The 14,176-nt window shown below is 37.3% G+C and overlaps 1 protein-coding gene across 1 annotated transcript in view; it reads left to right on the forward strand.

Moving 5' to 3' along the window:
- Window positions 1-14,176, forward strand: part of dnah5l (dynein, axonemal, heavy chain 5 like) — a gene marked incomplete at its 5' end in the record, with an annotated part of 51,608 nt that overhangs the window by 14,305 nt on the left and 23,127 nt on the right. The window contains 19 exons of the mRNA XM_079407180.1: window positions 30-166; window positions 1,697-1,859; window positions 1,955-2,066; window positions 2,173-2,301; window positions 2,415-2,515; window positions 2,611-2,709; window positions 2,865-3,018; window positions 3,495-3,761; window positions 5,701-5,829; window positions 6,051-6,266; window positions 6,453-6,599; window positions 7,152-7,330; window positions 7,465-7,643; window positions 7,796-7,983; window positions 8,321-8,515; window positions 9,482-9,616; window positions 9,737-9,926; window positions 10,063-10,280; window positions 11,329-11,640. Of these exons, the coding sequence (XP_079263306.1) occupies window positions 30-166; window positions 1,697-1,859; window positions 1,955-2,066; window positions 2,173-2,301; window positions 2,415-2,515; window positions 2,611-2,709; window positions 2,865-3,018; window positions 3,495-3,761; window positions 5,701-5,829; window positions 6,051-6,266; window positions 6,453-6,599; window positions 7,152-7,330; window positions 7,465-7,643; window positions 7,796-7,983; window positions 8,321-8,515; window positions 9,482-9,616; window positions 9,737-9,926; window positions 10,063-10,280; window positions 11,329-11,640 (3,250 nt within the window). The remainder of the gene's footprint in view (window positions 1-29; window positions 167-1,696; window positions 1,860-1,954; window positions 2,067-2,172; window positions 2,302-2,414; window positions 2,516-2,610; window positions 2,710-2,864; window positions 3,019-3,494; window positions 3,762-5,700; window positions 5,830-6,050; window positions 6,267-6,452; window positions 6,600-7,151; window positions 7,331-7,464; window positions 7,644-7,795; window positions 7,984-8,320; window positions 8,516-9,481; window positions 9,617-9,736; window positions 9,927-10,062; window positions 10,281-11,328; window positions 11,641-14,176) is intronic.

Here is a 14,176-nt window from a genome sequence, read left to right on the forward strand (position 1 = left end):
TTTAATAAAGCCTCTGTTTTTGTGTTCAGTGGTCCTGGAGTAGCAGGTTTGGCCCCACGTGAAGCCAGTGACAGGTTGCAAGTTTATCAGGCCAAGTTTGATGAACTGTGGAGGAAATTTGTCACCTTTTCTAGTGGGGAAGAACTGTTTGGCCTCCCTGTTACAGGTGCTCCTGTATTTTTTTTTTACCTTGTTAATATGGGTTTAGATTCAGAAAGGACAGATTAGATGCTATGTTTACTTGAATGAAAATGAGGCTGTGAGGCCTCTGCTTTATGGTTCTAGATGTAATGTTCAATTTTCTATTTGTCATTTTTGTCAACTGGAAATTGTGAATGTTTTGTCATCTGAATGATTGGCACCAGGGTATACAAGAGTACAACCCACTGTGAGTTTTTTTTTAGTGTTTTTGAAAGTCACACAGTAATATTGTTAATTAAATACTATTGCAATTGTAAATAATTGCTAATGTAATATATTTTAAAATGTAATTTATCCCTGCTTTGGCAAAGCACATGATCCTTCAGAAATCATTCTAATATGCTGATTTGGTGCTTAAAGTCCCCCTATAGTGAAAATCAAATGTTTTTATGCTGTTTATTTGTCTATGTAGTGTTTTAATTTGCTTTTAGACAAACCATGTGCCAATCCATTAATCAACACCATTGTTGAGTATTTTCTCCTTAAAACTGTAGTTTCCCAAAGGCTGACCCAGAAACGCCATTTGAAGCAGCCCTCGGTTTGCTACGTCACAAAACTCAATAACCAATCGGCACAGCTGGCGTTTTCCACATGTTTTCTGTCTACACTGGACGTGACAAAGCGACCGTCATAAATAGAACGCGGCAGCATCAATTTACTGGCGGGGATTTGTCGTGTTGCGCCGCATCCAGTGTAGTCAGTCTCACAGCATCAATGATTATAATGGGTTCTATTGCATTTTATCGATTTGCGCCACTCGCGCCCAGTGTTGACACGGTGAGAGCTACGCAGATGCACGTGAACACTGAATTCCATTCACTTCCGCTACTGTTTGTGCCTGAGATGACGTGTGCAATACTATGTCAAAATGCATATCTCTGCAAATCTCCTTGTAAAAAAACTATTGCTTATGTCTTAAGTAAAGGTAAACAATGGAGAAAGAAAGAGGATAACAATAACAGCAGTTTAATGTCCCTGTTGCTTTCTGTTTCATGTTAATCAAACAACAAAACAGAGAAAAATCACTTTTGTAGCTTTAACACAGATTTATTAGATTTAATTTATACAGTGAAAACTATGCAGTGTTATTTTACATTTGATTATTCGATTTCTGTCCCTGAATACTGTTAGACTTGTCTTAAAAATACAAAGCACTGCTTATTTCATTTGTATCTTTGTTCTATTATATCTATAATCTATGTTTGTAATTTGTTGAATTCCTATGCTGATTTACTCGCCTACAAAATCACTCCAATCATTGTTTTTTGTTTTTTTTTTCAAATAGAGCTATTCAAGTCATCTGGTGATTTATTTATTTATTTATTTTTCATATCGCAATATATATCGCAGAAAAACAAAGTATCGCAATGTGAGTTTTTTTTCCAATATCGTGCAGCCCTAGTTGTAACATTCTAAATGTCTTTTTTGGCACGTTTGCTGAATCTCATGCATCCTTGCAGAATTAAAGTATTAATTTCTTTTTTACTCCTTTCAGAATATCCTGATCTTCACAGAATCAAACGAGAGCTCAACCTTTTGTCCAAGCTCTACACCCTCTACAATTCTGTGATTGACAGTGTTTCTGGTTACTACGACATACTATGGGCTGACCTCAATATAGAAAAGATAAACAGTGAACTGCTGGATTTTCAGAATAGGTTTTTATGATTTTATCTTTCTAAATAATCTAATGAATAAATATTGTATATTGAATGAAGTGAATTTGAGTGCATATTTTGTAATTCTTTTCAAGGATTCGTAAGCTGCCTGGGGCCCTGAAGGAATGGCAAGCTTTCAATGACCTGAAAACAACCATTGATGACTTTAATGAAACCTGTCCTCTACTCTACATGATGGCAAATAAGGTGATGTTAAGCAAGCATCTGTTCATACACACATATTGCATTTATACACAACGAGCAAACTATTTTTTTTATTAACGTACACATTCTTTAATTAACATACAACTAGGCAATGATGCCCAGACATTGGCAGCGCTTAACTGATCTTACCGGCCACAAGTTTGAAGTGGAAGCTGCAAATTTTAGCCTTCGAAATATCATGGAAGCACCTCTGCTAAAGAACAAAGAAGATATTGAGGTATTGTGCAGGCAAAATATTCCATTTAACATAACCTTAATGGTTTGAGTCAGATTGATTGCATAAAAAAGCTCAATGCTGTCAGTATCTTATGAAAACCCTCTGGGTGCCAGGATGTGTGTATCAGTGCCGTTAAGGAGCGAGACATTGATGCCAAACTCAAAGATGTTGTGACTGAATGGAGCAGCCATCAGTTCACATTCGCATCATTCAGGTCAGAGAAGGAATTCATCTGTAATTAAATTAATTAATTTGCCATAAAATCAATTCATTCATTCATTCATTCATTTAAAAAAAAAAACCTTTCAGGAATCGCGGAGAACTACTGCTAAAGGGATCGGACACCTCTGAGAAAGTGGCGTTAATGGAGGACAGTCTTATGGTGCTTGGGTCTTTAATGAGTAACAGGTATTCTGTGTTACTCATATGTGTTTATATATATGTGCGTGTGTGTGTGTGTTTATATGTATGGTGGTTAATACACTGGCAAAATATATCCCATGAAAATTTGATATTGTATTTCATTACAGTTTGATGTAAATTTGATTGAATTTTTGTTTCAGATATAACGCTCCGTTTAAGCCCACCATCCAGCAGTGGGTGCAGAAGTTGTCAAACAGTTCAGAGGTGATTGAGAAGTGGCTCACAGTGCAAAATCTGTGGCTGTACCTGGAGGCTGTGTTTGTGGGTGGAGACATTGCCAAACAACTGCCGCAGGTAGCATGAATCCAAATGCATTATCCCTTCTTTCATAACCTTGTGAGTAGTCCACTGCTGACAAGGCAGCTACCTTCTAAGGGGCCATTTACACAAAACATGTTTTTCCATTCCACTGCGGTATTTTTCCATCTGACCATTCAGCATATGGCACATGACACAGCGTTCTAAAAACGTATCGCTCAAATTAAACAAAGTCAAACTTTCAAAAACCGTGTCTTGCGTTTTTTCCCTATTTCACTGCCAGCATCTTGGATTTTTGCTTTGAAAAAATACAAATTGTGTGAATGGCCTCCAAAGCAGTAAAATCTCTTTTAACACTCACTTTGCACAAAAATCTCTGCTCATGTGAGGCACACGAGATAAGTGCAACATGATACATAATAGCAAAGAATAGATATTATGTGAAATAGCCTTTTTTATTATATTGAACTATTTATTTATATTAAAAATTTCTGAACATGTACTCTCTACAGGAGGCTAAACGCTTCCAAACCATCGACAAATCATGGCAGAGGATAATGCAGCGGGCACACGAGATTCCTGGTGTCATTCAGTGCTGTGTTGGGGACGAGACACTGCAGCAGCTGCTGCCGCACCTTCTGGAACAGCTGGAAGTGTGTCAGAAATCTCTGAGCGGATACCTGGAAAAGAAACGTCTAGTCTTTCCACGGTTCTTTTTTGTCTCTGACCCTGTCCTGTTGGAGATACTGGGTCAGGCATCTGACTCACACACCATACAGGTGTGTTTATCTTTGTTATTATGCCATATAACAGTTCTCATTTATTTATGCTCATCGTAAGAAGCATTTAGTAAATGTTAAGTGTAGGGATGCACCGATACCACTTTTTCCAGTACTCGCCCGATACCGATACTTTAATTTTTGGTACTTGCCGATACCGAGTACCGATACCGATATTTTTATTGTATTTGTACATTTTTTTAATATTGGGTAAAGAAAACAAATGAGTATGTAAAATGTTAGTTGATTAACTTCGTTTATCAAATAGATACTGTCAAACCAAAATTTATTCAGACACCTTCAACATTTCTCACATTTTATTCACTATAGTTTAGAAAATGCTAATAAAATATTACAAGAACTCCAAGTTAAACTGTGTCATAACAAATTTAGCTTGATAATACCTTTCTATCAATCAATCAAAATTATTCAGACAGCTGTTGGTATGACAATATTTACACAACTATCAATACTTTGTCGGGCCACCCTTAGCCTTAATGGCAGCCTGTAGTCTCCTGGGCATGCTGTCAACCAGGTTCATGAAAGCCTGAATTTAAAATTTTTTCCATTACTTGGTCTGAATAATTTTTGGTCTCACTTTTGTATCAATTTTACTGGTAGTCCACTGTATGAAGAATTTTTGGGTATAATTTGTAACAGTTTACTTTATTTTGCTATCCTCAGTTACTTCAATTAACTATAGTGTCCTGCACCCACTAGTAAAAAAAAAAAAAAATTATATCTGGTCTCTGAATAATTTTTGGTTTGACTGTATATTCTTCGGTTATTTTTCACACTTAATTATGCCCATTAAAATGTCATTTACAATTTTTTGTTACTTTCAATGTTAATTTTTTATTTATTTATTTATTTATTTGCTCTATGGTACATCATCTTAAATAGCATTAGAGCTGCTCCATTGCAGCGGCTCAGTGCTGTAACCACGCTTTTTGCTGTAATTATGCAGGGAACCACTCGTTATAAATCAATCATTTTCAGATATAGAATTTTTTTTTTTTTTTTCCATCTGAAACATGCTGCGATTTAGATTTCAAAGCCATATAATTGCAGAAACACGCATGAAGCAAGGAAAACACGCACAGCGCGCGCACTTATGTGTACCGGAGCAGATGAAAGGGACAAGTACAGAACAGCCTAGCGCATTTCACACAGGCTGATAGTTTCACTTGTGTTTCACTCGTGTTCAATGCTTAAGGTTAAAAATAAATGATGTTTAAAGTGAATGAATGCCCCTATATGTTGTCATATAATTACGATTTAGTTTTAATTCAAATGATGCGTGCTGAGCGAACATCAATAAAGATCACACCCCAGAAGTGCGTGCGTGCTCTCTCTATCTCTCTCTCCCTGCTGTTAAGTAACTTGTACATTGTTTTACTTACTCGTTTTTGACATTTCCGACCGAAGTACAAACTTTCCAGTGATATCTGTGAGAAAGGGATATTCACTCGACAAGCTCGCACATCTGCACCGCCACGCGCTGGATCCACTCAGCGTGTTTTGCTTATCAGCTTGCTCACATCAGCTATACAGGCATTAATACTGAATGTTTAACATTATATTCATTGCATGTACATTTTTAGACATCCTTAATCTCTAATAACTACATTCTGCTGTCTGTTTTTCTGTTGTTGGTGTTTCTTTGTCTGAATATGGCACTGATCACATGCGTGGTATCGGCGTTTAGTATCGGGGCATTTTAACGAATACGAGTACGAGTACTTGAGCTCAGTATCGACCCGATACCAGTATCGGTATCGGTGCATCCCTAGTTAAGTGTGACATGGGTTGCTCATACTGTATATGTTTATACAATGTACTATATAATACTGTACATTCAAGCTAGTGAAATACAGCAGGTAATAAATGAGAAAATTCCTCAATAACCTCCTTTTTTCAAATTTCTTCTGCTTTTCAGGGTCACCTGTTGAACCTTTTTGACAATGTGAACAGAGTTGTGTTTCATGAGAAAAACTATGACCAGATACTAAGCTTTCAATCACAAGAAGGGGAAACAGTGAATCTGAGTGAACCAATCAATGCCCAGGTACAACATTTCTGAGATTACATTTAAATGCCTTAAATTGCATAAAAAATGCTTAATTGTAGTATTATAGATTATACCTCAAATTATGTGGAGAGGTGTGATATCACCTTAAGTTATTGAGGGGTTTATGGTTTCTGCCTGATAAAACTGGCAGAAATCCCATAAATCTACTGATAATGAAGATTATGTTAATGATGAGAGTTAATGATGTCACCCCACAGGGTAATGTAGAAGCCTGGCTGGGTCTGTTACTGGATGGAGTCAAGAAGACCCTTCACAGCATTATACGACAGGCCCATATGGTTATTACTGACCAGGGCTTTAAACTGGTGGAGTTCCAGTCGATGTTCCCTGCTCAGGTTGGGCTGCTCGGCATACAGCTCATCTGGACCAGAGATGCTGAGGAGGCACTCTGTAATAGCAAGACTGACAAAAAGGTTTAAATTTAGTCCTTGTTTTGGTGTTTCGTGTCATATTTAAAACCAGGATGTTGTAGTTTATGAATGGACAGCTTTCTTCCCCCATCAATAAGTTTTATTCAGTATATATGTTCTGTTACATTCTGACATTATTTTGGAAGATATTTCCCATATTTTGTTGATCATTTTGTCTTTTTTGTACAGATAATGCAGACTACTAACCAGAACTTCTTGGATCTTTTGAATGAACTGATTGATATGACTACTCACGATCTGACCAAGATGGAGAGAACCAAATATGAGACACTCATCACAATACATGTTCACCAGAAGGACATTTTTGATGACCTGGTGATTCATTTTTGGGTTCTTCAGTATAATTTGGTTGCTATGTATCATTCTCTTGAAATAGCTTTATACTGACAGATCAAATTGAACACAGTCTACTATACACTATCGTTCAAAATTGAAATATTTATTTTCTTATGTTCACCTTTATTTGATCACAAATACAGTACAATTGTGAAACATTATTATAATTTGAAATCACAGTTTTCTGTTTGAATCATTTTTAAAATGTATTCCTGTGATGCAAAGCTGAATTTTCAGCATCATTACTTCCATCGTCAGTGTCACATGATCCTTCAGAAATCATTCTGATATGCTGATTTGCTGCTCAAGAAACATTTATTATAATATCTAAATTTTTTTCTACTTATTTTTGTGGAAACCCTATATAATGCAATATAAATATAATGCATTTCAGTATTCCTTAATGAATAGAAAGTTCAAAAGTACATTTATTTGAAATAAAACCTGCAGAACCCTGTACAAGACACCCAGAGTCTTGTACCCATTTATTTCACTTCTAACCTTCACATTGCCTTTTTATGTTCACTCAAGGTACGAATGAACATCCGGTCACCGTTAGACTTTGAATGGCAGAAACAGTCCCGCTTCTACTTCAAAGAGGATACAGATAGATGCATAATCCAAATCACTGATGTGGAATTTGATTACTGTAATGAGTATCTGGGCTGCACTGATCGTCTGGTGATCACACCTCTCACTGACAGGCAAGTGTAGATATACTGAAGATGCCATATTCTTGAAACTAAGTCAGCATCAGCAAAAAATGGCTCTTAATGAGTAGCACCCATTTTCTCCAATGAATTAATCACCTGTTTATTTTTCTTTTTTGGTTTGTTTCTTGCAGATGTTATATCACGTTGGCTCAGGCTTTAGGGATGAGTATGGGAGGGGCCCCTGCTGGCCCTGCTGGGACAGGAAAAACTGAAACCACCAAAGACATGGGCCGTTGCCTGGGAAAATACGTCGTTGTCTTCAATTGCTCCGACCAGATGGACTTCCGTGGACTGGGCCGCATCTATAAAGGTTGAGTCCACCTGAACTAACATCTCAAATGGCTTTCTTCTTTTTCACCTTATACAGAGCACCTGTGTCAACCTTAATCAAGATAGTGGATGCATATTTAACGTGTGGCCTTTTTCCAATGGTGTTTCATGTTTATAATGTTTGTCAAACAGGATTAGCTCAGTCTGGCGCATGGGGCTGTTTTGATGAGTTCAACCGCATCGAGCTGCCTGTGCTCTCAGTAGCTGCTCAACAAATCTACATCGTCCTGCAGTGCAAGAAGAACAAAAAAACTCAATTCATATTCACAGATGGAGATGTGGTGGATATGGATAGAGAGTTTGGGATCTTCCTTACTATGGTAATGCGACAACCTTTGTATGTCATGGAACTATACTGCAGTCATCAAAAGAGCCATATGGGAAACAACCTGACATGTTTTTTCAGTCTTAAAGTCATTGCACACTGAGTCAGAAATTTTTGTCTGAAATTTTTGCACGTTAAAAAATAAATACGACCTCATGTTGTGTCAATCACGTTTACAAACTGCCTACGGAACTTTCGTCCGTCATAAAAAAAATTCGGATCAGGTTCTATTTTCTGCGTTTTCAGACGCAAAATTTTGGACTCCGTGTGCAATGACCTTTACTCTTTTTTCAGTATTTCCCCCTCCATTAAATGGACATTTTTCATCACAGAACCCAGGTTATGCTGGTCGACAAGAGCTTCCTGAGAACTTGAAAATTCAGTTCCGTACAGTGTCCATGATGGTGCCTGACCGAGCCATCATCATGAGAGTGAAACTTGCCAGCGCAGGTTTTCGTGAAAATCAAGTCCTCAGCCGCAAGTTTTACACGCTGTACAAACTATGTGAGGAACAGCTTTCTAAACAGGTACTCACAATACATAATTAAATGGATAGTTCATCCCAAAAAGGAAAATTCTGTCACTAATTACTCACCCTCATGTCGTTCCAAACCTGTAATACCTTTGTTCATCTTCGGAACACAAATATCCTTTATTGACAGCAATGTAACTGAAATGTCGACAGTACCACATCAGCAGCAGCAAACACATGTGTCATGGTACTCTCGTTAATGGCGGAGGACGGTGAGGCGGAAGAGAAGAATGGTTGAAGTCTTTATTTTTTTGTTTTCTTTGCGCACAAAAAATATTCTCGTAGCTTCATAAAAATTACGGTTGAACCACTGATGTCACATGGACATCAAAACAATACAAATTGTTTCAAAGCAGCTTCACAGTAATAAACAGGAAAATTATAGTGTTAAAAAATCAATGAATCAGTGTCAGTTCTCACCAGAGGTTTGAATTATGTGAAAAAGCAGGCATGGAAAGCTACTGATAAGGTGATAAGGACGTTGGAGAAAACTCAATTCTCTGTGGTCCACTTTTATTTTTACATAATGGTTAAAATTACTTAAACTTAAAGCTAAATGTGTTTTAGTGTTGTATGACCCTTTCTGTTGTTGTATGTTTTCTCATGTCTTGCTTTAAATTATATTCGGCAATGCTTTTATTCAGAAATTACATTGGACATAGTTAAGAAAGTTAACATTTTTTAAATATAAAATTTCCATATAACATAAAAAAAAGTATTTTTATCAAATTGAAAGATTTTAAGACTTGTTATTATTGTTTTATTTATTTATTTAGTTTGTTTCTAAATATAATATTGTTCTATTTAATTCATCGTAGTATTATTGTTATTATTATTCTAAATTTATTAAACTTGAGTTTTCTATGAATTTAACTTTTGATATGTCGTTAAATAAATAAATAGAACTTTTCTTTGTTGATGGGCATGACATCTTGCTGATATTTGTTTTATCACTCAACAGGTCCATTATGACTTTGGCTTGAGAAACATTTTGTCTGTTTTGAGAACTCTGGGTGCTGTGAAGAGATCCAACCCCACTGAGCCAGAAAAGACTGTGGTCATGAGAGTTCTGCGTGACATGAACCTCTCCAAACTGGTGACTCTGACTGATCTAAATCTGTTTGGAAATAACACCTTGAAGAAATAGGATAAATGTTTCAGTGTGTCACAGATATTTTCAGCAGCTGACTCTATTCCTGCCTCTCCCTCCATACAGGTAGATGAAGATGAGCCCCTGTTCATGAGTCTGATAAACGACTTGTTTCCGGGCATTCAGCTGGATAAAGCCGGTTATCCTGACCTGGAAGCTGCTATCACCAAACAAGCTGAAGAAGCCGGATTGATTGCACACCCACCCTGGATTCTCAAACTTGTGCAACTATATGAGACACAGAGAGTGAGACATGGTTAGACATTATCCATTTTACTTCTATTAAAGTTATAAGAATGAATTTTGTCATATGCCAATGGCTGTTGGCATACATAGGTTTGGTGAAGTGGACAATGCTGTCCTCGTTCCATCTATTTGTTTTCTGTGTGTAGGTATGATGACTCTTGGTCCCAGTGGAACAGGAAAGACCACATGTATCCACACTCTAATGAAAGCAATGACAGAATGTGGAACTCCACACAAAGAAATGAGGATGAATCCCAAGGCTATTACTGCCTCCCAGATGTTTGGCACTTTGGATGTGGCCACAAATGACTGGACAGATGGTGTCTTCTCTACACTGTGGAGGAAAACTTTAAAGTCCAAAAAGGTGCATTAACAAGCAACTTACGTAAATGAATGGCATGCTTATGTAATCTTTAACTTTGACTGGATTGGCAATAAGCATTTTTTTATTTGTCATTACTGATCAAAGATGACTTGGAATGGCGGTTAACAAGTATATAGAGATTTTTTACTTCATGAAATATCAATGTTTTAATAATTTTTTATTGCAATTCATAACTGTCAGTAAATTTAAGTACTAGTGCACTAGTAAGTACTTAAAATTCCAATTAAAGGGGTGGTTGACTGTTTTTTTTCTAGGCTTGATTGTGTTTATGGGGTGCAGTCAAACGTGTTTATGATTAATAAAAAAAAAAAACGCATTATTTTTCACATAATTTACCTTTATTCCACGCCTCTCTGTCCCTTCTCTGATAAACGCCCCGATAATTTCCTGGTTTTATGAAGCCCCTCCCTCAGAAATAAGTGATGGATTGTGATTGGCTAAACTGCCTAGTGTGCGTCTAAATGTCCCGTAAGTGTATAATTGGAACAGTTTGTTGGAGCTGATCTGACGATTTGAATGAGAGCGAGGGAAAGAGATGCAGAGTGTGTGCAGAGCAGGGAGACGCGAGGAGCAGTATTAAGAACCGCTGCTTTAGAACATTGATTTTGAAACCATTAGAATCGTTAGAAGACAGAATCGCGATTCATATATGAATAGATTTTTACATGCACCCCTAGTTTTCGCTTCCTCTTCTCTAAAGCAGCACAGCATGGCCTCGCACCCTTTGCTGCCTGTTCCCGGGGGGCAGGGTTTATCTGGGTCCGTGACGTATCGGACCCAGGAAGTAACTCGTTGTAGTCCCTTGCCAGTTGTTTTTGAAGGCATTAAACTGCCAGAATTTTAAAAGACTATTTTAAATTTTAAATATTTTAAATATCTCTGTTTGCATTGAACTTTCAGTGTCGTAACTTTGCAGATATTGTTTATGCTCAAACATTTATGCAACATTTCACACTAACTAACATTAAAAAAGTGAAATCGCAATCAACCACCCCTTTAAATTACTCCATGGTAAAACATTTCACAGGGAGAACACATATGGATTGTTCTTGATGGTCCAGTTGATGCTATCTGGATTGAAAATCTCAACTCCGTCTTGGACGACAACAAAACCCTCACCCTGGCAAATGGAGACAGAATACCAATGGCTCCCAACTGCAAGGTGGTATTTGAGCCACACAACATCGACAATGCATCTCCTGCCACTGTGTCCCGCAATGGAATGGTCTTCATGAGCTCCTCTGTTCTGGAATGGCCACCCATACTGCAGGCCTGGCTGCAAAAGATCTCAGCAACACAGGCTGAAGTGCTACTGGCCTCCTTCAACTCTATCTATCAGGTGACAGCTAGACATGTGGGCAGTATTTCACATGCTCTCTGATACGTAGATTATTGGAGTACAGCTAAACTGTTATAAGAATATTTAGTTACATTTTGAGAGGTATCTAGTAGGGATGTGCGGGTCTAGTCGACTAAACGGTACAGCTCCTACTAGTCGACACTGAAAACAATAGTCGATTACACGAGAAAAAAATAAAAAAACATGATTTTATCATTCAAATTACCATCATTTTAACGTTACATTTAAAACATTTTAAATAAGTTAAAACGTTTGAAAAAGAATACATATCAAAATATTTAAATATATAAATTTTTTAAAAGCGTATCTTAGCGGAAACTACATTTTTTACCTCAGACCTCTCATGCATTTTCTTCATGTCAGTTGCGGCGAGCTCAGAATGACCACGCAAAAGACCAGCAAGGTGTGGGATTATTTTGAATTAGAAGGAAACTGAAAAGTTTTGTGTAGGCTAAACTGTGTAATGTCAGATTGGCTTACAATAACTTTACTGGAGCGATGCGTAATCATATTCAATACAGGCATGTATGCGTTAGATTGAAGGCTAGCCAAAGCCAGCAAATGTCAATCATCCCTGCAAACAGGCCTGCGGTGGCCCTTTACGGGCCCACTTAGGGCTAGCCTAAGGGCCCCCAGCGGGCTGCCAGCGCAGGCGCCTGAGAATTTGCTCATTGGCAAAACGTTGGCCCCTTAGCGCTGGTCCTGCATGGGCAGCCATCACTTAGCCCCCAGGAAGCCCTCACTAGGCCCACACAGGGCCTGCACTATTAATCTACAACAGGGGTGCCCAAACCTGGTCCTGGAGATTTACCTTCCTGCTGAGTTCAGGCTGGGCACCCCTGATCTACAACAATACATCTGTTTCTTTATCAATACTTTCCAGCTACTATAACTTAAGTCTTTGGGGAAAACCGTTATTATACATCTGAAATGGATGCAGTCACCAAATAACTAATGTCTGTATTGTCAAAAATGTACAGTAGTCAAAGGGTTTTCAAATCAATTTATTAAATACAAAATAGAAAACATTCAATTCGGGTTAATACAGCTACATACAGCCAAAAATGTAAATACACAAAAGTACAAAAAACAAACAAACAAAAAAAACAAAAGAAAGCAAACAAAGCAATGTTAAGGCCATACAAACAGGTAACATCTCTGCAAAAAACATCATCTCCTTACTTTAGACTGGGCTTGAAATTACACATTTCCCAACCAGGACACAGCCCAATATGCTTAGCAGGTGAGCCATGCTGCCCACATGAAAAAATACTATAGTAAATTTACTACAGAAAATATAGTAACATTTCTATAGTAAATACTATAGTGTTTTTGAACCGTACTATATTAAAGATACTATAGTAAATCGTGGGGGGAAAAGTACTATAGAAATGTATAGTAAATTTACCATATAAAATGTAAAATTTCTCTGGTAAATACTACAGTGTTTTTGAACCATACTATAGTAATGGTACTACAGTAAATTGTACTAATTTAAGAATGGTAATTTGCTGTGGTAATCCTACTATAGTAATATTGACAAATTACTTTAGCCATTACTGTAGTAAATTTTCTAACACTCCAGTATAGGATACTGCAACATATACTAATACAACGCATACAAATTCCTTAAAATGAACAACACCAAACAACATCTTAATTTTTTTTGTTCTTGGCTGCATTGTTTGTTTAAATTTTGCCCGACACTGCTGTCAAGCAGAAATGGGAGTCTGGCCTTGGCACCCCCAGCAAAAACACACACACGTTAATTTATTACTGGTAAATGCACTTTTTTAGTGTCTTAATTACAATGGTTATTGACTCTTACTTGTTATATCCTAAGTCTTTCTTGGGATGCATGGCTTAACTAGAGTGCCTTTTGATGACTGAACCCCAGTCACTAAATGTTTTCAGGCCCATGTCTCTATTAATGCAGACAAGCATCAGGAGTTGACTTGGCTGGAGTAGGGCCTAGCACAGGCAGTCCTGACTGCAGAAGACTCTCCAGCCTCTGCACAATTACTGGTAGTACTATCTGAAAGAAAGGCAAAGATTACTGACAAATACACAAGTCCAGTCCTGTCTGAACTAGGGTGACTTAACACAGATACGAACAGATGTGGACAAATTTGTTGGTAACTCTTACAGTTAATTAAAAAATGCTTAATTCCTCCTAAAGAGTGATGAAATTAAACACAAATGTCTCTTGTGTATACCGCATGCCTCCAACAGGATAATAACCCAAAATATGCAGCTAAAAGTACAAAAGAAACCAAGAAACATGCAGTCTGGAGAAGGCAACCCTTGTGTGTTGGAGGTTGCTATGGGGTACAAAGATTTTTATATACATATTTTTTAAAGCATACCTTTAATCTTGAACTATATCCATGCTAGTGAAGTGCTGTTGATTCTTTTTTCATCATTGGGCTTAAGTATTGCCTTTAAAAAATAATAATAGGATAAAACACGTACTACTGATTTGAGTGATGTAGAAAGAAAAAATGCTATGCATTTT

Source organism: Barbus barbus, assembly GCF_936440315.1.
Source record: "Barbus barbus genome assembly, chromosome: 44".
In the NCBI taxonomy this organism is placed as follows: Eukaryota; Metazoa; Chordata; class Actinopteri; order Cypriniformes; family Cyprinidae; genus Barbus; species Barbus barbus.